The sequence below is a fragment of the Oncorhynchus gorbuscha genome, linkage group LG01 (genome assembly GCF_021184085.1).
Source record: "Oncorhynchus gorbuscha isolate QuinsamMale2020 ecotype Even-year linkage group LG01, OgorEven_v1.0, whole genome shotgun sequence".
In the NCBI taxonomy this organism is placed as follows: domain Eukaryota; kingdom Metazoa; phylum Chordata; class Actinopteri; order Salmoniformes; family Salmonidae; genus Oncorhynchus; species Oncorhynchus gorbuscha.
In genome coordinates this window covers 46,621,226-46,646,873 of record NC_060173.1, presented here as the reverse complement: position 1 = coordinate 46,646,873, position 25,648 = coordinate 46,621,226, and the positions used below count along the sequence as shown (strand labels likewise).

The 25,648-nt window shown below is 41.6% G+C and overlaps 1 protein-coding gene across 1 annotated transcript in view; it reads left to right on the top strand.

The window, feature by feature from the left end:
• LOC124038564 (protein phosphatase 1H-like) overlaps window positions 1–25,316 on the top strand; it is a 53,603-nt gene extending 28,287 nt beyond the window's left edge. Inside the window, exons 7-10 of the mRNA XM_046354591.1 lie at window positions 9,378–9,441; window positions 11,427–11,534; window positions 21,677–21,828; window positions 22,326–25,316. Coding sequence (XP_046210547.1) covers window positions 9,378–9,441; window positions 11,427–11,534; window positions 21,677–21,828; window positions 22,326–22,473 — 472 coding nt within the window. The 3' untranslated portion in view covers window positions 22,474–25,316. The remainder of the gene's footprint in view (window positions 1–9,377; window positions 9,442–11,426; window positions 11,535–21,676; window positions 21,829–22,325) is intronic.
• Window positions 25,317–25,648: the final 332 nt, after the last annotated feature.

Genomic DNA, 25,648 nt, shown 5'->3' with positions numbered 1-25,648 from the left:
CCTGACGGATGTCTTGAGATTTTGCTTCAATATATCCACATAACTTAGCTTCCTCATGATGCCATCTATTTTGTGAAGTGCACCAGTCCCTCCTGCAGCTTGCAAGCCTACCCCTTTTTCCTCCAAACATAATGATGTCATTAGACCAGAGGACATTTCTCCAAAAAGTATGATCTTTGTCTCCATGTGCAGTTCCAAAACATAGTCTGGCTTTTTTATGGCTGTTTTTTTAGCAGTGGCTTCTTCCTTGCTGAGTGGCCTTTCAGGTTATGTCAATATACAGTGGGGGGAAAAACTGTTTAGTCAGCCACCAATTGTGCAGGTTCTCCCACTTAAAAAGATGAGGCCTGTACTTTTCATCATAGGTAAACTTAAACTATGACAGACAAAATGAGTATTTATTTTCCAGAAAATCACATTGTAGGATTTGTAATGAATTTATTAGCAAATTATGGTGGAAAATTAGTATTTGGTCACCTACAAACAAGCAATATTTCTGGCTCTCACAGACCTGTAACTTCTTCTTTAAGAGGCTCCTCTGTCCTCCACTCGTTACGGTATTAATGGCACCTGTTTGAACTTGTTATCAGTATAAAAGACACCTGTCCACAACCTCAAACAGTCACACTCTAAACTCTACTATGGCCAAGACCAAAGAGCTGTCAAAGGACACCAGAATCAAATTGTAGACCTGCACCAGGCTGGGAAGACTGAATCTGCAATAGGTAAGCAGCTTGGTTTGAAGAAATCAACTGTGGGAGCATTTATTAGGAAATGGAAGACATACAAGACCACTAATCTCCCTCGATCTGGGGCTCCACGCAAGATCTCACCCCGTGGGGTCAAAATGATCACAAGAACTGTGAGCAAAAATCCCAGAACCACACGGGGAACCTAGTGAATGACCTACAAAGAGCTAGGATCAAAGTAACAAAGCCTAACATCAGTAACACACTACGCCGCCAGGGACTAAAATCCTGCAGTGCCAGACGTGTCCCCTGCTTAACCTGTTGCGACGAGCAATCCCGTATCCAGGAGCTTTTTGGTAAAACCTCAACTCGTCGTGTTTGGAGGACAAGGAATGCTGAGTTGCATCCAAAGAACACCATACCTACTGTGAAGCATGGGGGTGGAAACATCATGCTTTGGGGCTGTTTTTCTGCAAAGGGATGTATCGTGAGATTTTGAGTGAAAACCTCCTTCCATCAGCAAGGGCATTGAAGATGAAACGTGGCTGGGTCTTTCAGCATGACAATGATCCCAAACACACCGCCCGGGCAACGAAGGAGTGGCTTCGCAAGAAGCATTTCAAGGTCCTGGAGTGGCCTAGCCAGTCTCCAGATCTCAATCCCATAGAAAATCTTTTAAGGGAGTTGAAAGTCTGTGTTGCCCAGCAACAGCCCCAAAACATCACTGCTCCAGAGGAGATCTGGGCCAAAATACCAGCAACAGTGTGTGAAAACCTCGTGAAGACTTACAGAAAACGTTTGACCTCTGTCATTGCCGACAAAGGGTATATAACAAAATATTGAGAAACTTTTATTGACCAAATACTTATTTTCCACCATAATTTGCAAATAAATTCATAAAAAAATCCTACAATGTGATTTTCTGGATTTTTTTCTCATTTCGTCTGTCATAGTTGAAGTATACCTATGATGAAAATTACAGGCTTTTCTCATGTTTTTAAGTCTGAGAACTTGCACAATTGGTGGCTGACTAAATAGTTTTTTGCCCCACTGTAGTACTCATTTTACTGTGGATATAGATACTTTTGTACCTGTTTCCTCCAGCATCTTCACATGGTCCTTTGTTGTTCTGGGATTGATTTGCACTTTTCACACCAAAGTACGTTCATCTCTAGGAGACAGAATGAGTCTCCTTCCTGAGCGGTATGATGGCTGCATGGTCCCATGGTGTTTAGACTTGTGTACTATTTTTTGTCAGATGAAAGTGGTACTTTCAGGCATTTGGAAATTGCTCCCACGGATTAACTAGACTTGTGGAGGTCTACCATTGGTTTTCTGAGGGCTTTGACGGAGTTCTTTTGATTTTCCTATGATGTCAAGCAAAGAGGCACTGAGTTTGAAGGTAGGCCTTGAAATACATCCACAGGTACACCTCCAATTGACTAAAATGATGTCAATTAGCCTATCAGAAGCTTCTAAAGCCATGACATCATTTTCTGGAATTTTCCAAGCTGTTTAAAGGCACAGTCAACTTAGTGTAAGTAAACTTCTGACCGACTGGAATTGTGATATAGTAAATTAATTATATGTAAAATAATCTGTCTGTAAAAAATTGTTAGAAAAAATACTTGTTTCATGCACAAAGTAGATGTCCTAACCGACTTGCCAAAACTATAGTTTGTTAAACAAGAAATTTGTGGAGTGGTTGAAAAATGAGTTTTAATGACTCCAACCTAAGTGTATGTAAACTTCTGACTTCAACTGTACCTCAACTGGTATGTATTCATCCCTGGATGTGTCCATGGCCTAAAGGCTTGAATTGCATCAATAAGTTTTTCCTCTGCAATTTGGCCCTCACACAACTTTCTGTACTAGTTAATTTTAAACTATTATTAGGAAAAATAATACTTACAGTTACGTTCAAGTAGTGGAAATGGAGGACACTGAAAATGGAACGTATGCTTAAAGTACTTTGCTTCATCTTTCAGAGCATAATTAGGTGAATCATGAACTCTTTTTGGTAGCATTTCTATGTTCAAGATTCAAAAGGAATTTGGTAAATGTTTCATAATTTTCCACCCAATTCACTTTATTTTCTATAATAGATTATACTTCATTGTAACTATTTTGATCTAAATAGTTTTTGTTTTAAAGATAAGTGTTGAATTGCATGACCTCAGTGTCCCATACAATATGTGGATCTGCTCTACCTATGTTATATAGGAAAAAGTCACTCATCAAATCCTTTGTCTTGGTTAAAAACATGTTGTCAATATCTGCACCCACGTGGAAATTCTGTAAGAGTACTGTGGATGACAATTATTTGATGGTCTGACCGCATTCTGACCCCTATCAAAATTTGTTTTACTTTTGGTGCCAGTGCAAACGATACAAGAAAGTAATCAAGAGAACTAGCTTGATTAAGCCTTCTCCATGTACACTATATATACAAAAGTTTGGACACCCCTTCAAATTAGTGGATTCGGTCACACCCGCTGAGATAAAATCGAGCACATAGCCATGCAATGCCCATAGACAAACATTGGCAGGAGAATGGCCTTACTGAAGAGCTCAGTGACTTTCAACGTGGCTCCTTCATAGGATGCCACCTTTCCAACAAGTAAGTTTGTCAAATTACTGCCCTGTTAGAGCTGCCACGGTCAACGGTTCGTGCTGTTATTGTGAAGTGGAAACGTCTAGGAGCAACAACTGCTCAGCCGCAAAGTGGTAAGCCATACAAACTCACAGAACAGGACCGCTGAGTGTTGTAGCGCATAAAAATAATGTGTCCCTGTTTGCAACACTCACTACCGAGTTCCAAACTGCCTCTGGAAGCAACATCAGCACAATAATTGGCCGTCGGGAGCTTAATGAAATGGGATTCCATGGCCGAGCAGCTGCACACAAGCCTAAGATCACCATGTGCAATACCAAGTGTCGGCTGGAGTGGCGTAAAGCTCGCTGTCATTGGACCCTGGAGCAGTGGAAATGCGTTCTCTGGAGTGATGAATCACGCTTCACCATCTAGCAGTCCGACGGACAAATCTGGGTTTGGCGGATGCCAGGAGAGCGCTACCTGCCTCAATAGTGCCAACTGTAAAGTTTGGTGGATGAGGAATAATGGCCTGGGTTCGGGCTAGCCCCTTAGTTCCAGTGAAGAGATATCTTAACGCTACAGCAATGACATTGTAGACATTTCTGTGCTTCCAACTTTGTGGCAACAGTTTGGGGAAGGCCCTTTCCTGTTTTAGTATGACAATGCCCCCGAGCACAAAGCGAGGTCCATACAGAAATGGTATGTCGAGATCGGTGTGGAAGAACTTAGCTGGCCTGCACAGAGCCCTGACCTCAACCCCATCAAACACCTTTGGGATGAATTGGAACTCCGACTGCGAGCCAGACCTAATCGCCCAACATCAGTGCTGACCTCACTAATGCTCTTGTGACTGAATGGAAACAAGTCCCCACAGCAATGTTACAACATCTAGTGGAAAGTCAGGATTTGTAAGCCTACATATATCCACTAGTTCTAATGTGTTCAGTCCTTTTTCCATCCAACTTCATCTGTAATTATTCAACAATATACATTATATTCCTTCCCTTTTAGCCATGTGATTTGTCTTTTTTTAAATCTGCTAAGCCATTAGAATTCATACCAGCTGTACTTATTTCACCACTTACAATAATGAGAAGTTTAAATTATACTTATCGTAATATATGCCTGTTCACTTACTACCAAAAATTACCATGATGATCTAGCTGTTAGACACCTAGTATCAGGGACAACACCCCTTTCTATCCTACCACCCCCGTAACCGTAACGTGCCTTTAGCGTCCTAAAAAACACCTTCAACCGGCGATTGGCGTGGCCCAGGTAAGAAATTGTGTGTGGTTTGGATTCTAAGCACGTAGAGCTAATGTCTCTCTCACACCTCTGCACTGAGTGTGTTCCTGCCCGCTCATAAGATATTAGATCACTGCACTCCTGCCCATCTCGCATCATCAGCAGAGCAGTTAGCACACAGACAAGCAGCTACACCCACCACCTTTCCTCCCGTCCCTCAGTCACACACCACACTGTTGTGGTTGTAAAAAATCCTAGGAATAAAATGGTCTACTTTAACTAACAATGACAGACAGAAAATAAATCCACACACTGGTATATGCTCCGGGGGGTTAATCAGACAACGTTTTGAAGCCAAACTGGGTCTTTGTCAGGAAAATGAGCCTGTGAATGTCTGGTGCTGTTTGCAGCAACTAAAGTGTTGTTCCTGATGGTCCCAGAGGTGTGAGTGGGAGCAGATATTAGAACAGGATTGTGTGTATGTCACGTTGTCACAGATGCTTTATCTCCAGCGAGACCGAGATAGCCCGAGCTCCGAGATGAGGGGAGTTCGCGCTAAACACTAACTTCACTGGGTGTCATTTTCAACCTCTCCCTGACCCCATTCTGTAACGTTTCAAGCAGACCTCCATAGTCCCTGTGCCACAGAACGCCAAGGTAACCACCTAAATGACTATCACTGCGTAGCACTCACATCTGTAGCCATGAGATGCTTTGAAAGGCTGGTTACGGCTCACATCAACACCATCATCCCGGACCCACTCCAATTCGCATAACGCCCCAACAGATCCACAGATGACACAATGTTTATTGCACTCCACACTGCCCTTTCCCACCTGGACAAAGCGAACACCTATGTGGGGATGTTTGTTCATGAACTATAGCATAGTGTCCTCCAAGCTCATCACTAAGTTAAGGAACCTGGGACTGAACACCTCCCTCTGCAACTGGATCCTGGATGTCTTGACGGGACAACCCCAGGTGGTGAGGGTAGGCAACAACACATCCGCCACGCTGACCCTCAACACAGGGGCCCCTTAGCGGTAGGTAGCATGATTAGCCTATAGATAGGATTGGTACACATTACATTAGAGAAGCTTCCATTAAAGAAAACCCTCTTTTGGATAGATGGCTCTCAACTCATGGTGTTGGGAGAGGATGTAAAGCCTTAACACACACTACCGTTCAAGAGTTTGGGGTCACTTAGAAATGTACTTGTTTTCCATGAAAACATACATGAAATGAGTTCCAAAATTAATAGAAAATAGAGTCAAGATGTTGACAAGGTTATAAATAATGATTTATTAATTGAAATAATAATAATTGTCCTTCAAACTTTGCTTTGGTCAAAGAAAACTCCATTTGCCGCAATTACAGCCTTGCAGACCTTTGGTATTTTAGTTGTCAATTTGTTGAGGTAATCTGAAGACATTTCACCCCATGCTTCCTGACGCACCTTCCACAAGTTGGATTGGCTTGATGGGCATTTTTATGTACCATACGGTCAAGCTGCTCCCACAACAGCTCAATAGGGTTGAGATCCGGTGACTGCTGGCCACTCCGTTATAGACCAGCTGACTGCTTCTTCCCTAAATAGTTATTGCATAGTTTAAAGCTATGCTTTGGGTCATTGTCCTATTCTAGGAGGAAATTGGCTCCAATTAAGCGCCGTCCACAGGGTATGGCATGGCATTGCAAAATGGAGTGATAGCCTTCCTTCTTCAAGATCCCTTTAACCCTGTATTAACTCCCACTTTACCACCACCAAAGCACCCCCAGACCATCACATTGCCGCCTCCATGCTTGACAGATGGCGTCAATCATTCTTCCAGAATCTTTCATTTTTCTGCGCCTCACGAATGTTCTTCTTTGTGATCCGAACACCTCAAACTTAGATTTGTTTGTCCATAACACTTTTTTCCAATCTTCCTCTGTCCAGTGTCTGTGTTCTTTTGCCCATCTTAATCTTTTCATTTTATTGGCCAGTGTCACAAACCGGCTCAAAGCCCGTAACAAAGGGAGACAACGTGGAGATAAGGAGTAGCAAAATATGTATTTATTAACTAAAGCAACTAAGTATAATATACAATGGTGTGTGTAATCAGTAATCAGTAGTGTGAGTGTTTTGCATGCATGAATGTGATAATGCAGGGTGATGAAAGGTGCCAAAACAAACAAACAAACAAACACACACACACAAACACACAAACACACAAACACACAAACACACAAACAACCGGCCACCAAGAACCACAACACAATCTACAAAAGGTGTCTGCGTGGAGAGAGTCTCCTCCATGAATGGGGAAGTGGTGTATTTATCCTGGGAGACACCGGGCCCAGGTGTTTCCCATGTAGCTGACGACCCTCCCAACTCCGCCCACCAGCATCCTAATAAGGAAATAACAGATAGAATACGGGAGACAGAGTGGGAGGGTCGTCACAGCCAGTCTAAGATATGGCTTTTTCTTTGCAACTTTGCCTAGAAGGCCAGCATCCCGGAGTCGCCTCTTCATTGTTGACGTTGAGACTGGTGTTTTGCAGGTACTATTTCATGAAGCTGCCAGTTGAGGACTTGTGAGGCGTCTGTTTCTCAAACTAGACACGCTAATGTACCTGTCCTCTTGCTCAGTTGTGCCCCCAAGGCCTCCCACTCATCTTTCTATTCTGGTTAGAGACAGTTTGCGCTGGTCTGTGACGGGAGTAGTACACAGCGTTGTATGATATCTTAAGTTTCTTGGCAATTTCTCACGCCTTCATTTCTCAGAACAAGAATAGACTGAGTTTCAGAAGAAATATCTTTGTTTCTGGCCATTTTGAGCCTCTTAGATGAACCCACAAATGCTAATTTTCCAGATACTCAACTAGTCTAAAGAAGTACAGTTTTATTGCTTCTTTAATCAGGACAACAGTTTTCAACTGTGTTAACATAATTGCAAAATGGTTTTCTAATCAGTTAGCTAATCCAAGTTTATCATTCTAAAATGCTAACACAACGTGCCATTGGGACACCGGAGTGATGGTTACTGATAATGGGCCTCTGCACATCTGAGTAGATATTACATAAAAAATTATCTGTTTCCAGCTACAATAGTAATTTACAACATTAAAAATGTCTACACTGTATTTCTGATCAATTGTATGTTATTTTAATGGACAAAAAATAGCTTTTCTTTCAAAAACAAGGACATTTCTATGTGGCCCCAAACTTTTGCACGGTAGTGTACGTTTTACCAGATGAACAGATGAAGATCAGTAACAGCATATGCTGCACTAAAGTCTAACAATACAGCTCCCGCAATATTCTTATCAATTTGTTTCAGCAAATCATCAGTCATTTGTGTCAGTGCAGCACATGTCAAGTGCCCTCCTCTAGAATCATGCTGAAAGTATGTTGTTTAATTTGTTCACAGAGAAATAGCATTGTATCTGGTCCCAAATGTTTTTTGTTTTGTTTGCTAAGACCTGGCAGCAAACTGATTTGGTCGGCTGTTGGAACCAGTAAAGAGCACTTTACCTTTCTTGGGTAACAGAATAACTTTAGCTTCCCACCAGATCTGAGGACAATCACTTTTCTCGAGGCTCAGATTAAAGATATGACAAACAGGAGTGGCAATATAGTCCACTACCATCCTCAGTAGTTTTCCATCTAAATTGTCATGTAGTTTCTCTTTATTAATAGACACTACTTTTTCCACTTCTCCCACGCTAACTGTACAGAATTCAAAATTACACTGTTTTTCTTTAATTATTAGGTATTTTATTCAGGTAAAATGTTGAATGAAATTAACTACAGTATGATACTATAATAGTTATTCTGTATTCTACTTATAGTTCAGCAGAGTCATAAAGGACCATAGATTAAAGGGCTAAAGCACATGACAGCATTTCTGTGCACAGCCTTACATGCGGAGTTCATGTAATGCCAAATGGATGATTGGATAACCTGGCCTAGCTCTGCAGTCTGCACAAAGTGCTGAGTGTGTGAGACCTGCTGGCCCAGGGTGGAAACATATGGTCTCCCCTCCCCGAGTGGATCCTGTAACCTGAAAACCATTCCAGTCTTGTCTAACCCTCTTCTCTCTACACCAGCACAGCTGAAATACATCTGACGAGGTATGGAGAGACTGCGTCCATTACCAAGCCGGTGTTTTTCACATTAACACGCAGGTGTGAATTTAGAGTAGGAAACCCAGAATCATTTTAGTCAGTATAACGGTGTGTGATTTGTGGCAATCGGGTGGTTATTTTCGAAATGGTCATAACTGCTGCTCAGCAAGGAAGGTGGAAGGTTTACATTGAAAAATGATGGGAAGTAAGTGTCGTGTTCATGACTCACTAGTACATTGGAGACAGTATGGACTTTTTAACATTTTAATGTACTATAGATACCCAGATTCAAATGAAATGTGAATGTTGGGACCTTTCCGTAGCACCTTCATCGACTCCCACAGAATGAGAATATGGGGGAATATACAAGGGTGGTAGATCACCCCTCCCTAAATATACACACACATACCAAAACAATCTGAAACGGTAACACCTCATCTCATACATTCATTGGCAATTACCATTTTGTCACAAGGGGATATTTTCACAAGATCAACTAGAAAAATATGCTAAGTAATCTATCCATCGCTCCTTTTCTGCATTGTCTGCGTGTGTTTTATTCTCTCTGATCCTTTCTTCCTATCTGTCTCCTCACTCGTCTAGGCTGCAGGCCCTGAGGGAGGCGATGAGGCGGTGTATCTCCGTAGCACACTGCATGCAAACCGCTGCCCGCCTCCCTGCCTGGCTGCCATAAAACCAAAAAAAACATTAGTCTTCTCTCCTCTCTTGTGCAGGGCATATAAAACCATTGAGGACGACGACCTGAAGTTTCCCCTAATCTATGGCGAAGGGAAGAAGGTGAGACTGCTCTCACCCATTAGCCCCGGACTCGGCCTCTCTGGACCCAGCCTGTTGACGGGGCTACTCCCACAGCCTTGTTTGAGGCACCATTAGTCAGCCCACTGTCACACTGTGGAGGAAGGAGCAGTCTTTGTCTGCAGGAAGGCTCACTGTGGTGGCATTCCAGACCATCTTTATAACAGTGTCACTGAACACACAATAAGATTGCTAGCCTATATCACGTTAATGTGGTTCCTAAGATGCAAAGCCAAAGTCTGTTAATCAGCGTATCCTACCCTGCATATTAGGGCCTCTGCCACTCATCTGTCATGCAGGCAGTAGTCGGCTGTGTCGTTAGATGAGGACCAGGCAGATGTCACCCAAGTGCAGTCTGTTACCACACCACAGTAAGCCTCCTATCACAGTCGGCTGTGCCCACGACATCAAGTGCCGGCCAAGCTGAGTCCTTCCTTTGAAGTGAGGGGGAGAGCGATATAGAGTGATAGGAGGGGGAGAGGATTGGGTTGTGCTGGAGTAACACCACCGCACTTCAAAGCCCGGCACAGCCTGTCGGGCCGTACCTACGCTCAACAATTAATCCCAGGATGTTTCTCCTCCGCCCGAAGAGCTTTATCTCTGTCTTTACCCCTTAGACTCTTCCTCTCTTTCTCCTCCTCTCTCTCTCTCATCTCGCTCTTGTTGCGGCATCTGCACTGCATACTGATCCCAGTTCAGCCCAACTGACTGTACGACTGCCTCCTCGCCCCCCTCTCTCCCCTCGCCCCCTTTATACTCTTTCGCCCCCTCTGTCTTCCCTCCTCTCTCTCCTTTTCCTCTCTCCTCTCTCGTCCCCTCCTTCCTCTCTCTCTCCTCCTCACATGGCTCCTTATACAGTTAGCACTGCTCCCCAGCTCCCAAACAGCTAGCCCATTTTCAGAGGCAGAGGCGATATGTGCAGACAGTAGGAATCAAAAGGAATTTCACACAGTGTACAAATGAGGGAGACCGTAGACGACGTTGGTGTCTCAGACTAGGTAGAGAGGAGAGAGATCATTAAGGATTCACAGAACCGGAACATGTCATGATGTTGTGCTTTACTTCATTGTACAATGAACAATCACTTCCATTGCATTTGAGGTGGCAACTTGGATTATGCAGCGGTGCTTGTGTTTATTTGCCTTTTTATTTTTTTTAATGGTGTTTGTGTGTTAAGATTAAAATGACTTTATTGGTCAATTGGACCCAAGTTCCAACTGTAATTTGACTTCCAATTTTAACCCAACCTCTCCTAAACACACACATACAGTTTTTTTTGGAGAGGTGCGGAGGGCTGAGTGCCCAGGGAGCTGTTGTTGGGGGGTTAAGTAGCTTGCTAAGGGCACAATAGCAGGCAATGGCATCTAGGATTAGATACCAGCAACCCTCTGGTTGTCAGCTAACTTCCCGGGATTCGAACTGGCAACCTTCCGGTTGCTGACTCGCCTCTCTAACATCTAGGGTGTGTGTGTGTTTATGAAGATAATATTTGTAGTCCTGTATCTTGTGGCATAGAGCAGTCTCCAGGGAGATATCATTGGGGGTCATCATTATTAAAGTCATGAGGCCATCATTGGTCCAGTTAAAAAATATCCCTAAATGACAGAGGAGAGTAGTGTTAATTTGGGCCAGGGTAAATAGAATTTCAACTCAGTCGATTCTAGCAGTGAATTGAAATTCATTCCATGTATTTAATAGGGATATTTTTTTCAAAGAGGATTCTTTCAATTCATGGTTGGAATTTAAATTCCCTCTCCTGTGAAGTTGACAGACAGAATTGAAAAACTAGTAGAATTGACTCTGACCCTGAGGTCCACACACATCAAAGACTTCAATGGATCAAATTAACACAAACATTGGTTTGAAATAATACTTGTTGCCAAAACAGAGTCGAGGATTGAGGATCATAGGGTCAGAGGGAGGTAATGTTTATAGTTCCTCTCTTTGATGGTCTCATCCCTCCACAGGCACGTGTGTTGGCTACCATCGGGGTCACCAGGGGCCTGGGAGACCACGAGCTCAAAGTGCATGACTCCAACATCTACATCAAGCCCTTTTTGTCCTGCTGCCCAGAGGTAGAGTACGGTACTACTTATTCTCTATTTCCTGTCTATCAATAACCTGGAGAGTGTAATAGTGCCATAACAGTGCATCAGACCTTATTGACCAAGGTCATGATCAAATGACAGGAAACTGTGTTTGTGTTCCAAAGGGCACCCTATTCTATATCAGGGATCATAAACTAGATTCAGCCAACTGGTCGGGGGGGCCGGAACATAATTACAAATCATTTGTAGACTCCAAATTGACCACAAGAAGCACAAACAGTTTGACTAAAACATAATCATTTCAAACCTTGCTTACATTTAAATTGTGTGTCTCTCTTATGCATGGGAGAACTTGGGAACAGATACCTTAAATTAAAATAACTTTGAGCTGATTTTTTTTTTTTTTTTTACAGTTTCTTAACGGCAACAATTAAAATTCCACACATTTTTTTGGCCAAATAAAACCACCAACTGGCCAGTTGTGCAACCCTGCCCTATATAGTGCACTACTTTTGATCAGGGTCCATCATTCCATACAACCATTATCTTGTCTGCATTGAAGTTAGTGACATACCAACATTGACGTATGACATACAAATATTTCAACTCATCGTCCTAAAAGGAGTTTTCAGCTCCCAACCAACCCTCCACTGAACAATTTTCTCCTGACTCCTGATAGTCACAAGCTCTCAATACTCTCTTGATCTTTTATTTCAAAGTTCAGTCATGGTTCAGACAGTGTGCCTTTTTTGAAGAGTTCTTGTTTTGAACCTCTATCCTTGCTGTCTATCTTCCCTTGCTGTTGCTCTAAACTTTAAAGCGACTGTAAATACATGTGCAGACAATATGTAAGAGCATTCGGAAAGTATTCAGACCCTTTCCATTTTCCACATTATGTTCGGTTACACCCTTATTCTAAAAAAACATACAATACCCCATAATGACAAAGTGAAAACATATCAATCAGAAATACCTTATTTAAGTATTCAGATCCTTTGCTATGAGACTCAATTGAGCTCAGGTGCATCTTGTTTCCATTGATCATCCGTGAGATGTTTATACAACTTGATTGGAGTCCACCTTTTTGTGTTTGATTGGATGTGATTTGGAAAGACACACATCTGTCTATATAAGGTTGACAGTGAATGTCAGAGCAGAAACCAAGGCATGAGGTTGAAGGAATTATCTGTAGAGCTCCAAGCTCCCCATCCAATATGACAGAGCTTGAGAGGATCTGCAAAGAATAATGAGAGAAACTCCCCATATAGAGGTGTGCCAAGCTTGTAGCATCATACCCAAATAAGACTTAAGGCTGTAATCGCTGCAAAAGGTGTTTCAACAAAGTACTGAGTAAAGGGTCTGAATACTTACATAAATGTGATATTTCATTTTTTTTATATATATATATTTTTTTTTATACATTTGCTCAAATTTCTAAACCTGTTTTTGCTTTGTCCATATGGGTTATTGGTGTAGATTGATGATGGGGGGGACGATTGAATCAATTTTAGAATAAGGCTGTAGCATAACAACATGTGGAAAAAGTAAAGGGCTCTGAATATTCAGAATGCACTGTATATACGATGGAGGTCTTGAATTGCTATGGAATCCGGTCATCAGTGGTTTCTACAGTTTCAGACTCAGTGAACCCAAGTTCAAGGCATTTCCTGTTGATCATATTTTCAAACAGTGGTGCTTGTAGGTCAGAAGTAAGACGCGGTTAGTGGGAGTGTCATCATTGTTTTACAGTAAGGCATCTCAATGTCGGAGTCTCTTGTATATTGTGAAATAGACTCTCTATTGTTTCTCCCACTGGTTGTTATTCCAGTCAGACAGAGGCATTATTTTTCTGCTGATAGCTTTTTGAATTGTGATCATAAGGTCAACAACATGTCACGGATGACCGATGATACATTAATGATAAGTCTTTGATTCTTTCACAACCACTTTTACAAAAATGTCATCATGCTGTTTTTGTTCATTGACTGACTGGTATTGTATTTGTGAGGTGAAGGACGCGCCTCTTATGGAGTAACAACGTAGCAAAATGCCAATGTTCATTGCCATTACAGTACTCCCTCTACCAGCACATGGAAACAACAATACATCAAAACCATGGCACTTTGTCCTCAGACCAAAGCCAGTTGGTGCTCTCGGAGTGTGACATGCAGCAGGATGCCATTTTATTATACCAGATCAAATCAAATCACATTTTATTGGTCACATACTAGAGGTCGTCCGATTTATTCGGAATGGTCGATTAATTAGGGCCGATTTCAAGTTTTCATAACAATCGGAAATCGGTATTTTTGGACACCAATTTTTATTTTATTTTTTACACCCTTTATTTAATCTTTATTTAACTTGGCAAGTCCGTTAAGAACACATTCTTATTTTCAATGACGGCCTGGGAACGGTGGGTTAACTGCCTCGTTCAGGGGCTGTACGACAGATTTTCACCTTGTCAGCTCGGGGGATCCATTCTTGCAACATTACAGTCCAACGCTATAACCACCTGTCTCTCTTGCGTTGCACTCCACAAGGAGACTGCCGGTAATGCGAATGCAGTAAGCCAAGGTAAGTTGCTAGCTAGCCTTAAACTTATCTTATAAAAAACAATCAATCATAATCACTAGTTAACTACACATGGTTGATGATAGTACTAGATATTATCTAGCGTGTCCTGCATTGCATATAATCTGACTGAGCATACAAGTATATGACTGAGCGGTGGTAGGCATCAGCAGGCTCGTAAGCATTCATTCAAACAGCACTTTTGTGCGTTTTGCCAGCAGCTCTTTGTTGTGCGTCTAGCATTGCGCTGTTTATGACTTCAAGCCTATCAACTCCCGAGATGAGGCTGGTGTAACTGATGTGAAATGGCTAGCTAGTTAGCGGGGGTGCTCGACTAATAGCGTTTCAAATGTCACTCGCTCTGAGACTTGGAGTGGTTGTTCCCCTTGCTCTGCATGGGTAAAACGCTGCTTCGAGGGTGGCTGTTGTCGTTGTGTTCCTGGTTCGAGCCCAGGGAGGAGTGAGGAGAGGGACGGAAGCTATACTGTTACACTGGCAATACTAAAGTGCCTATAAGAACATCCAATCGTCAAAGGTTAATGAAATACAAATGGTATAGAGGGAAATAGTCCTATAATTCCTATAACTACAACCTAAAACGTCTTACCTAGGAATATTGAAGACTCATGTTAAAAGGAACCACCAGCTTTCATATGTTCTCATGTTCTGAGCAAGGAACTTAAACTTTAGCTTTCTTACATGGCACATATTGCACTTTTACTTTCTTCTCCAACACTTTGTTTTTGCATTATATAAACCAAATTGAACATGTTTCATTATTTATTTGAGGCTAAATTTATTTTATTGATGTATTATGTTAAGTTAAAATAAGTGTTCACTCAGTATTGTTGTAATTGTCATTATTACAAATACATTTTTTTTAATCTGTTCGATTTAATCGGTATCAGATTTTTTTTGGTCCTAATCGGTCGACCTCTATCACATACACATGGTTAGCAGATCTTATTGCGAGTGTAGCAAAATGCTTTTGCTTCCAACACTGCAGCAATATCTAACAATTCCACAACAACTACCTAATACACAGAGATCTAAGTAAAGGAATGGAATAAGAATATATCCATATAAATATATGGATGAGCAATGACAGAGCGGCATATGCAAGATGCAATAGATGGTATAAAATACAATATATACATATGAGATGAGTGATGCAAAACATTATTAAAGTGACTAGTGAATCCATATATTACATTTGCCAATAATTTCAAGTCTGCATGTAGGCTGAAGCTCTCTGTGTTAGTGATGGCTGTTTAACAGTCTGACGGCCTCGAGATAGACACTTTGATGCACCTGCACTGACCTCACCTTCTGGATGGTAGCGGGGTGAACAGGTAGTGGCTCAGGTGGTTGTTGTCTTTGATCCTTTTGGCCTTCCTGTGACATGGGGTGCTGTAGGTTTCATGGAGGGCAGGTAGCGTGCTCCCGGTGATACGTTGTGCAGACTGCACCACCCTCTGGAGAGCCTTGCGGTTGTGGGCGGTGCAGTTGCTGTACCAGGCGGCGATACAGCCCGACAGGATTCTCTCAATTGTGCATCTAAAAGTTTGAGGGTTTTTGATGACAAGCCAAATTTCTTCAGCTTCCTGAGGTTGAAGAGGCGCTGTTGCGCCTTCTTCACCACACTTTCTGTGTGGACCATTTTCAGTTTGGACCATTTCCACCCTATCCACTGCTGTCCCGTCGATGTGGTGTTCCCTCTGCTGTTTCCTGAAGTCCATGATCATCTCCTTTTGTTTTTTGACCTTGAGTGAGAGGTTGTTTTCCTGACGCCACACTCGGCATGCCCTCACCTAGGCTGTCTTGTCATTGTTGGTAATCAAGCCCACTACTGTTGTGTCATCTGCAAACGTGATGATTGAGTTGGAGGTGTGCATGGCTAGGCAGTCATGGGCAAACAGGGAGTTCAGGAGGGGGCTGAGCATGCACCCTTGTGGGGGGGTCCCAGTGTTGAGGATCAATGAAGTGGAGGTGTTGTTTCCTACCTTCACCACCTGAGGCCTGCCCGTCAGGATGTCCATGATCCAATTGCACAGGGCGGGATTGAGACCCAGGGCCTTAAGCTTAATGATGAGCTTGGTGTGTACTATGGTGTTGAATGCTGAGCTTTAGTCAATGAACAGCATTTTTACATAGGTATTCCTCTTGTCCAGATGGGATAGGGCAGTGTAATGGTGACTGCATCATCTGTGGATCTACAGTACTGGGGTGGTAAGCAAATTGAAGTGGGTCTAGGGTGACCGGTTAGGTAGAGATGATATGATCCTTGACTAGTCTCTCAAAGCACTTCATGATGACAGAAGTGAGTGCTACGGGGTGATAGTCATTTAGTTCAGTTACCTTTGGTGGCCAACTTGAAGCATGTGAGGATAGCATACTGGGATAGGGAGTGATTTAATATGTCTGTAAACACACCAGCCAGCTGGTCTGCGCATGCTCTGAGGACAGCACTAATGCTGCCATCTATCTATGGTTTTTGCAAAGATGGTGTTTAGTTTGTCCGGAAGCAAGACATAGGTTCTGTGACGTGGTTGGTTTTCCTTTTGTAGTCCGTGATTGTCTGTAGACCCTGCCGCATGCGTCTCATGTCTGAGCTGTTGAATTGCGACTCCACTCTGTCTCTATACTGACATTTTGCTTGTTTATAATATAATAATAATAATGTTTGATTGTCTTGCGGAGGGAATAACTACACTGTTTTTATTCGGCCATATTCCCAGTCAATAAATCAGTTTTGCACTAATGCTGCCATCTATCTATGGTTTTTGGTTAGGGTACATTTTTTAATGATCTAATACACTTCCTTATAAACTCACTCACTGAATCAGTGTATATGTCAATATTAATCTCTGAGGCTACCCAGGAACATGTCTCAGTCCGTGTGATCAAAATAATCTTTAAGTGTGAATTCCGATTGGTCAGACCTGCGTTGAATTGTCCTTAGCACAGGTACATCCTGTTTGAGTTTCTGCCTATAGCAAGGGAGGCGCAAAATGGAGTCTTGGTCAGATTTTCCGAAAGGAGGCGGGGGAGTGTCTTGTATGTATTGCAGAAGTTAGAGTAGCAGTGATCCAGTGTTTTAATAGCACGAGTGCTACAGCCAGTATGCTGGTAGAATTGAGGTAACCTTGTTCTCAAATTTGCTTTGTTAAAATCTCCAGCTACAATAAATGCAGTCTCAGGATATATAGTTTCCAGATTGCATAAAGTCCAGTGAAGTTCCTTGAGGGCCGTCGTGGTATCGGCTTTAGGGGAGGATAAACACGGTTGTGACAATAACCGAGGAGAATTCCCTTGGGAGATAATATGGTTGGCATATGATTGTGAGGAATTCTAGGTCAGGTGAACAAAATGACTTTGAGTCCCTGTATGTTGTTACAATTACACCATGAGACATTAATCATGAAACATACACCCCCGCCCTACTGTTTATTCCTGTTGGCGCGATGCACAAAGAATCCAGGTGGCTCTACCGACTCCGACAGCATATCCAGAGAGAGCCATGTTTCCGTGAAACAGAGTATGCTACAATCCCTGATGTCTCGCTGGAAAGCAACCCTTGCCTTAATTTTGTTGACCTTGTTATCTGGAGACTGGGTATTAGCGAGTAATATACTTGGAAGCAGTGGGTAGTGTGCTCGCCTCCGAAGTCTGGCCAGATGACCGCTCCATCTGCCTCTTCTCCGGCGGGGTTGTTTTTGGTCAGCCTCTGGAATCAGTTCAAATGCCCTGTGTGGTTCGGACAAAGGATCCGCTTCAGGAAAGTCGTATTTCTGGTCGTAGTGCTGGTAAGTTGACGTCGCTCTGATATCCAATAGTTCTTCCTGGCTGTATGTAATAACACATAAGATTTTCTGGGCTAACCATGTATACATTTTTAAAAAATTACTGCAAATTTTCCTAAGGACTAGAAGCAAGGCAGCCCTCTCTGTCGGCGGCATATTTTCCAGAAGATGCATAAAGAGCGTGTGCTGTAATGGGCACAGTAACACTGATCTATACAGTTAGAAGACCTCTTTGTGGAACCTGGAAGCTCTTGCTGTCTTGTCATAAAATATGAGATCAAGCTCAAGGAAAGGAAGACCATATGGTCATTTCCATGTAAAAGGACACATGAGCACCAACGTGAAGCATCTCAAATTGGGTGTCAAATGAAAGCTAAGAGTCTATATTTGTGAGAAATAAAGGTATATATACTTTTTTCAACCATTTTCCATCCTGATGATTCGGAGGAAGCAAAGGCTTTGATTTCTGGTCAAACAGATGGAAAATGTTTTTTTAGAAAACATCTACTAGAAAAAGTCTTAAGGTATTAGAAATGCATCAAAACAGAAGAATGTTGAAGACTCTTGCCAACTCATGTTTGAAATGATTTTACCAAAAACCTGCATATCTTTAAGATTATTTTCAAATGTCTCATCCTCATGAGGGAGAATAATGAAAGTTCACAGAAGTAATAAGTAAAGGTAGACCTATCAATCAGTTACGTTTTTAGTAATATCAATTTGGTTTATGAATTATTAAGTGATTTTAAAACTCAATTCCGTTACCAAATCTGTAATGGAATTTCCCAAAATTCATGCAATTGAAATGGCTACAATGGGAAATCATAGTAGCAACAAACCACATTTGGGTTCACAAGTTTAGACAGCGCAGTAGGGTATAGTTCAGTAAAGTATAGTACTGTACAGTAGAGCACATGAGTTGAGTACACTATATTGTACTCTACTGTGCTGTAATTTGATGTCCTAACTTGTGAAACATAGACGTCTATGAATGGTTCTGACCAACCAAATTTGGTATTGTTTGGGGGCAGAGCTCATTAAATAATAGTCCGTGTGTAGTCAGTTGTTGTGCCTGTTGTTGTGTCAGTTGTTGTGCCATGTCATAGCTGACATCCCATTTTTTTCTGCAGACATCATTGAATCAGATATTTAAGAGTTTTTGGAAAATGTGGACACACAAAGTCATTCAAACTCGTTTTTCAACCACTCCACAAATTTCTTCTTTAACAAACTATAGTTTTGGCAAGTCAGTTAGGACATCTACTGTGTGCATGACACAAGTCATTATTCAACAATTGTTTACAGAAAGATTATTTCACTTATATTTCACTGTATCACAATTCCAGTGGGTCAGACGTTTACATTAAAACAGCTTGGAAAATTCCAGAAAATGATGTCATGGCTTTAGAAGCTTCTGATCGGCTAACTGACATCATTTGAGTCAATTGTAGGTGTACCTGTGGATGTATTTTAAGGCCTACCTTCAAACTCAGCGCCTCTTTGCTTGACATCATGGGAAAATCAAAAGAAATAAGCCAAGACCTCAGGAAAAAATGTGTAGACCTCGACAAGTCTGGATCATCCTTGGGAGCAATTTCCAAACGCCTGAAGGTACCACGTTCATCTGTACAAATAATAGTACACAAATTTAAACACCATGGAACCACAAAGCTGTCATACCGCCCTGGAAGGAGACTCATTCTCTCTCCTACAGATGAACGTACTTTGGTGCGAAAAGTGCAAATCAATCCCAGAACAACAGCAAAGGCCCCTGTGAAGATGCTGGTGGAAACAGGTACAAAAGTATCTATATCCACAGTAAAACGAGTCCTATATCGACATAACTTGAAAGGCCGCTTAGCAAGGAAGAAGCTCCTGCTCCAATACCGCCATAAAAAAAGCCAGACTACGATTTGCAACTGCACATGGAGATAAAGATCTTACTTTTTGGAGAAATGTCCTCTGGTCTGATGAAACAAAAATAGAACTGTTTGGCCATAATGACCATTGTTATGTTTGGAGGAAAAAGGTTGAGGCTTGTAAGCTGAAGAACATCATCCCAACCGTGAAGCACGGTGGTGGCAGCATCATGTTGTGGGGAGTGCTTTGCTGCAGGAGGGACTGGTGCACTTCACAAATTCGATGGCATCATGAGGGTGAAAGATTATGTGGATATATTGAAGCAACATCTGAAGACATCAGTTGCAAATGGGTCTTCCAAATGGACAATGACCCCAAGCATACTTCCAAAATTGTGGCAAAATGGCTTAAGGACAACAAAGTCAAGGTATTGGAGTGGCCATCACAAAGCCCTGACCCCAATCCAATAGAACATTTGTAGGCAGAACTGAAAAAGTGTGTGCGAGCAAGGAGGCATGTAAACCTGACTCAGTTACACCAGCTCTGTCAGGAGGAATGGGCCAAAATTCACCCAACTTATTGTGGGAAGATTGTGGATGGCTACCCGAAATGTTTGACCCAAGTTAAACAATTTTAAAGGCAATGCTACCAAATACTAACTGAGTGTATGTAAACTTCTGACCCACTGGGAATGTGATGAAAGAAATGAAAGTTGAGATAAATCATTCTCTCTACTATTATTCTGACATTTCACATACTTAAAATAAAGTGGTGATCCTAACTGACCTAAGTCAGACCTGTCTTTGCTAGGTAAAGCCCCACCTTATCTCAGCTCACTGGTCACCATAGCAGAACCCACCCGTAGCAGGTGCTCCAGCAGGTATATTTAACTGGTCAGCCCCAAAGCCAATTCCTACTTTGGCCGCCTTTCCTTCCAGTTCTCTGCTGCCAATGACTTGAACGAATGACTGGAACAAAAATCACTGAAGCTGGAGACTCATACCTCCCCTATTAACTTTAAGCACCAGCTGTCAGAGCAGCTCACAGATCACTGCACCTGTAAATAGCCCACCCAACAACCTCATCCCCATACTTTATTTATTTATTCTGCTCCTTTGCACACCAGTATCTCTACTTGCATATCTTTCACTCCTTTGTTTAATTGCTAAATTGTCAATATTTCGCCACTATGGCCTATTTATTGCCTTACCTCCCTTATCTTACCTCATTTGCACACACTGTACATATACAGTCAATAACACAATAGAAATAAGTCTTTGTTTATTCCATGTGTAACTTGGTGTTGTTTGTCGCACTGCTTTGCTTTATCTTGGCCAGGTCGCAGTTGTAAATGAGAACTTGTTCTCAACTAGCCTACCTGGTTAAATAAAGGTGAAATATATATATTTTTAAATAAGACAGAATTTTTACTAGGATTATTTGTCAGGAATTGTGAAAAACTGAGTTTAAATGTATTTGGCTGAGGTGTACTGTAAACTTCTGACTTCTTCAACTGTAGCTCATTGTAATATTTCTACTACTGTACATTACATTTTAGTTACACTGTTTGTACACACTGCATATTTATTTCTATACTGGATTCATAACCCACTATCTACTGCTGTACATATTAGTCTTAGTACATTGTGTATATATGTATAGGTTGCATTTGGATTACTGTTGCAGTGCTATTTGGTTGTTAATTGAATTTATTCTGACATTTTGATAATTTTTTTGAATACGTTTTAATATTGTGTACTGTGACACTTTACTGCCTTGTTAGGAGCTAGTAACGTACCGTGTACGCGACCAATACACTTTGAGTTGATCGTGGTGGAGACATGTTACAAATGATTTACAGACAGGATGTGCCTCTGTGATCTTCTCTCTGGAATAACATAACCATTTACCTCCCTCTATGCCCATCTACAGGTCAAAGTGTACCCTCTGACTCAGTACGAACACGGGGCGGATGACGTCCTGGTGATGGGGACAGACGGGCTGTGGGACGTTCTCTCCAACCAGGAGGTTGCCGAGGCAGTCACCTGCTTCCTGGCCAACTGTGACCCTGATGACCAGCATAGGCATGTTCCGCTCATTCTACTGTAGCACAGCTGCTGCCCCCAAGCAGATAGACAGATAAATGTTGTAGTCACAAGCCTGAACTTCCACTCACCCCGCTCTTATTTGGAAAGGATGAATGTTGTTATCTTGTCGTAATTACACACTTTTCTAAACATTTGGATAAGTACTTTCTGAAGTTGATGAAGAGCTTGTGAGACTAGTAATGGAAAGATTCCTTTCTTGAGGATGCCATGGCATGGTGGTTGATTTAAGTAATCAAAACAGGAAAAACGTTCAAATTGTTTCCGAAATGTCCTGCCCCTTCAAGTCTTTCTTAGTTTGGGGATTAGTAAGTTCGCCACAGGTGGCTAGTGGAAGAGTTTAAAGACTTTCTGAATGGTAGGTTGTCATGTCATTATTCTCTTGATATTTGTACACACACTGGAGAGTAACACAACTAGCTGTCTGCTTTATGTCTCAGTATATACTGTCCTTTGTCTCTTCCATTGTGCCCCAGGTACACGATGGCAGCTCAGGACCTGGTCATGAGGGCGCGGGGGGTTCTGAAGGACCGAGGCTGGAGGATAGCCAACGACCGGCTGGGCTCTGGAGATGACATATCTGTCTACATCATCCCTCTGATGTATGGGAATCGGCAGACCTAGCCCAGGCCCAGCTCGCCAGCACCCACCATGGGACTCAAGACATAGGCTGTGTCCGAAATGGCGCCCTATTCCCTATATAGTGCACTGCACTACATTTAGCCAAGTCCATAAAAAGTAGTGCACTATATAGGGTATAGGATGCAATTTTAGGCACTCGCCCAAGTAGCAGACCTAGCTGAGGCCCAGCTAATCACCCACCATGGGACTCTAGACAGGCTGCTCCCCCTCTCCCATCTATCCTAACCCCCCTTTCCTTAAATCAATGCCCTGGTGCTCACACAGTGCTTAAACCTGGATTGTTTTCCTGGGGAAGCAAAATGGCACCTGGTTGTTGTACAGTACAGGGTAGCATGATTGTGCTTCTCTCTTGTGAAAGGAAATTCTCAGGATGTTACAATATACAGTACCTTCAGTTTCTTCTTTTGTTTCTGTGTTGCAAATGAAAAATGGACAATTCTGGAGTCAAAGGCCTATGAGGGCCATGTATTTGAAACTATTCAGTAGGCTATGGTTTCTGCATAGCCAAGTATTTTACAATGGAAGGGTATAGCTATCACTAAGGTGATCCTACTCTTTTGGATATCGCATGGGACAATTTTAAAATAAGGACAAAGGGACCGTCTTTTGAAGTGCAATGCTTTATGATGTTGATTTTTAGCCTATTTAGATGAGATATTGTTCATATATTACTGATTATGAACATGTAAATAAGCTTAAACATGAATGGATTTTAGATGTAGATTTCAGTTCTATACCCTGTTTGAGTTGTGTGTACAGTATATGTTATGGAACCTGTTTTGTTTCTATGATGTTCTGTGTGTCTTTTCTGACTAAGGTCAACCATAGGTCACTGACCTAGATTAGGGGTGTCAACATACAATCTGGCCTGAGGGTGGTTTTAGTAAAAATCAGTTTTATGTTTAGAAATGATAATGGATCTACATTGTATACAGTTTCATGACTGTGTTCAACTTACTAATAATCACTTAAATGAAAGCTAGACAGTCAGGGAGCATCAAATTCAAAAAATGATGGATAGAGGCCAATTTTTTAACCACATTTTGACAGCTAGGAAATCATTTAAAAAATATATGACTAGCAAAATGACTGACTCTTCTGACCTAGACTGTACAATCCTACCACAAACATACTATAGCTTTCAGAACTGTGGTTTGGGTGTTCCTCTCCAAGTGTAAAATGAATGAAGTCAGACTGGTTTGATTGCCAGTGACTGTTTATCTCTCATTGTTTACCTTTTCTCCATTTTGATGGGTTTGTGTTTTCTTTGTCACTGCTGTACTCCTGAATCTGAATTTACTTAGAGGATATGAAGGGACACGTCTTCACATGTGTATTACTGGAAACTTTCAAGGATTTTATCCTATCCATCACAAGACATTTAGTGGCCATTTTGGGTACACTCGATTATCACGGGGGTCTGTAATAACCTCTGACCCTCTGTGTGGCTCTATCCCATGTACAATATATGAAATAATTGAGTAAGACGATAAAGTATAGAATGAGAAAGCTGTAAAACATTGTCCTAAATATACATTCAGAGAATACCATTGGTGTTTAATGAGGGTTTCAGCATTAAATATATTTATTTTTCTAAAATATTTTACAAACCTTTTATTTATATTACTATGTATTTATTGGCTTCCAACTGGTGTCAGTTGTGGAAAAAAAGTCAGTTGGCAGAGTTGAGGGATAATCAACGAAGGGCTATGCGTTCTCTGCAAAACATGAACAACGTGTAAGGTGCGTTCCAAGACGCGATAGCGGAGTAGACTGACCTTCCCCGGAGTTTGATTGTTTCCCAGAGAACGCATAGAGCCCCGAGTTGATTATCCATTTTATACTATAGCTATACTTTAACACATTTGCCAAAAATGTGTTAATTTGCTGGTAGAAATGTGTTCAAGTTGTCGTGATAACTAAAACAGACTTGCCGGTTTAGCTAACCAAACCATTAGTCCTAGCTTGCTATTATGAAACATGAATTCGACAATGCCAATGTTTTCAATTAAATTTTTGCTTTCAAAAGCAGCTCAAACAAAACATGTAAGAGTGAACTATAGCCATTGAATTTTACGGTGTTGATATACCGTGCCTTTATAGGGAAATGATGCATGCTCTAGAATGCCAATCAGAAACAAGTATTCAACAATGCCATTGGATAGTCAAGCAATAAGGCCCGAGGGGATGTGGTACATGGCCAATATACCACAGCTAAGGACTGTTCTTAAGCACAATGCAGCGCAGAGTGTCTGGATACAGCCCTTAGCCATGGTATTTTAGCCATATACTGTACCACAAACCATTGCCGGGCCTTATTGCTGTTATAAATTGGTTCCCAAAAATAAATATTTTATCATTCCTGTGGTATACTTTCTGATATACCACAGCTTTCAGCCAGTCAGCATTCAGTGCTCTACTGCCCAGTTTATAATTGGAGATTTTTTTTTGTTGTTGATTAGATTAGATTTTTTTCATTAATAAGGCTATTTTCTCTTGAACCATAAGATCTATCTACTAGAAACCCATGGACAATATGGACACAGTTAAAATAAATTAATACTATGATATATATTTTTACACTTCTAGTATCAATTACCACAGTTATGATCGATTGTGAAAGATTTTCTGTGAATTATCAAAATTACTGAAGATTGTGGTAACTTTGGTAAATTACTGGTAGCTTTGCAACCCTACATTTGATACATAATACTGAAAAATCTACCTCGTGCTTTTGGTTTGTTTTAAACAAGAGATCCAATCCCTTGTCCCTGTTTCACCTGTGCATTTCTTCTATATGTCAAATACACGTCTGCATCATCCTGTGTTGTGTGCTTGTTTACTTTAGAAATATGAAACTGCATAGGTACAGTGCATGTGCCATTCTTTACTTAAATAATGTCATGTCACTAGTTTTCATACTCGTATGGCTTAGTCTAGCTCTGTTCAACATTGTATAAGGGCAAGGATGGGCAACTCATCATGAGGGGCAACAGTTGCGCTCGCATACACACAAAAATATGGTCCTTCTGTAGCTCAGTTGGTAGAGCATGGCGCTTGTAATGCCAGGGTAGTGGGTTCGATCCCCGGGACCACCCATACGTAGAATGTATGCACACATGACTGTAAGTCGCTTTGGATAAAAGCGTCTGCTAAA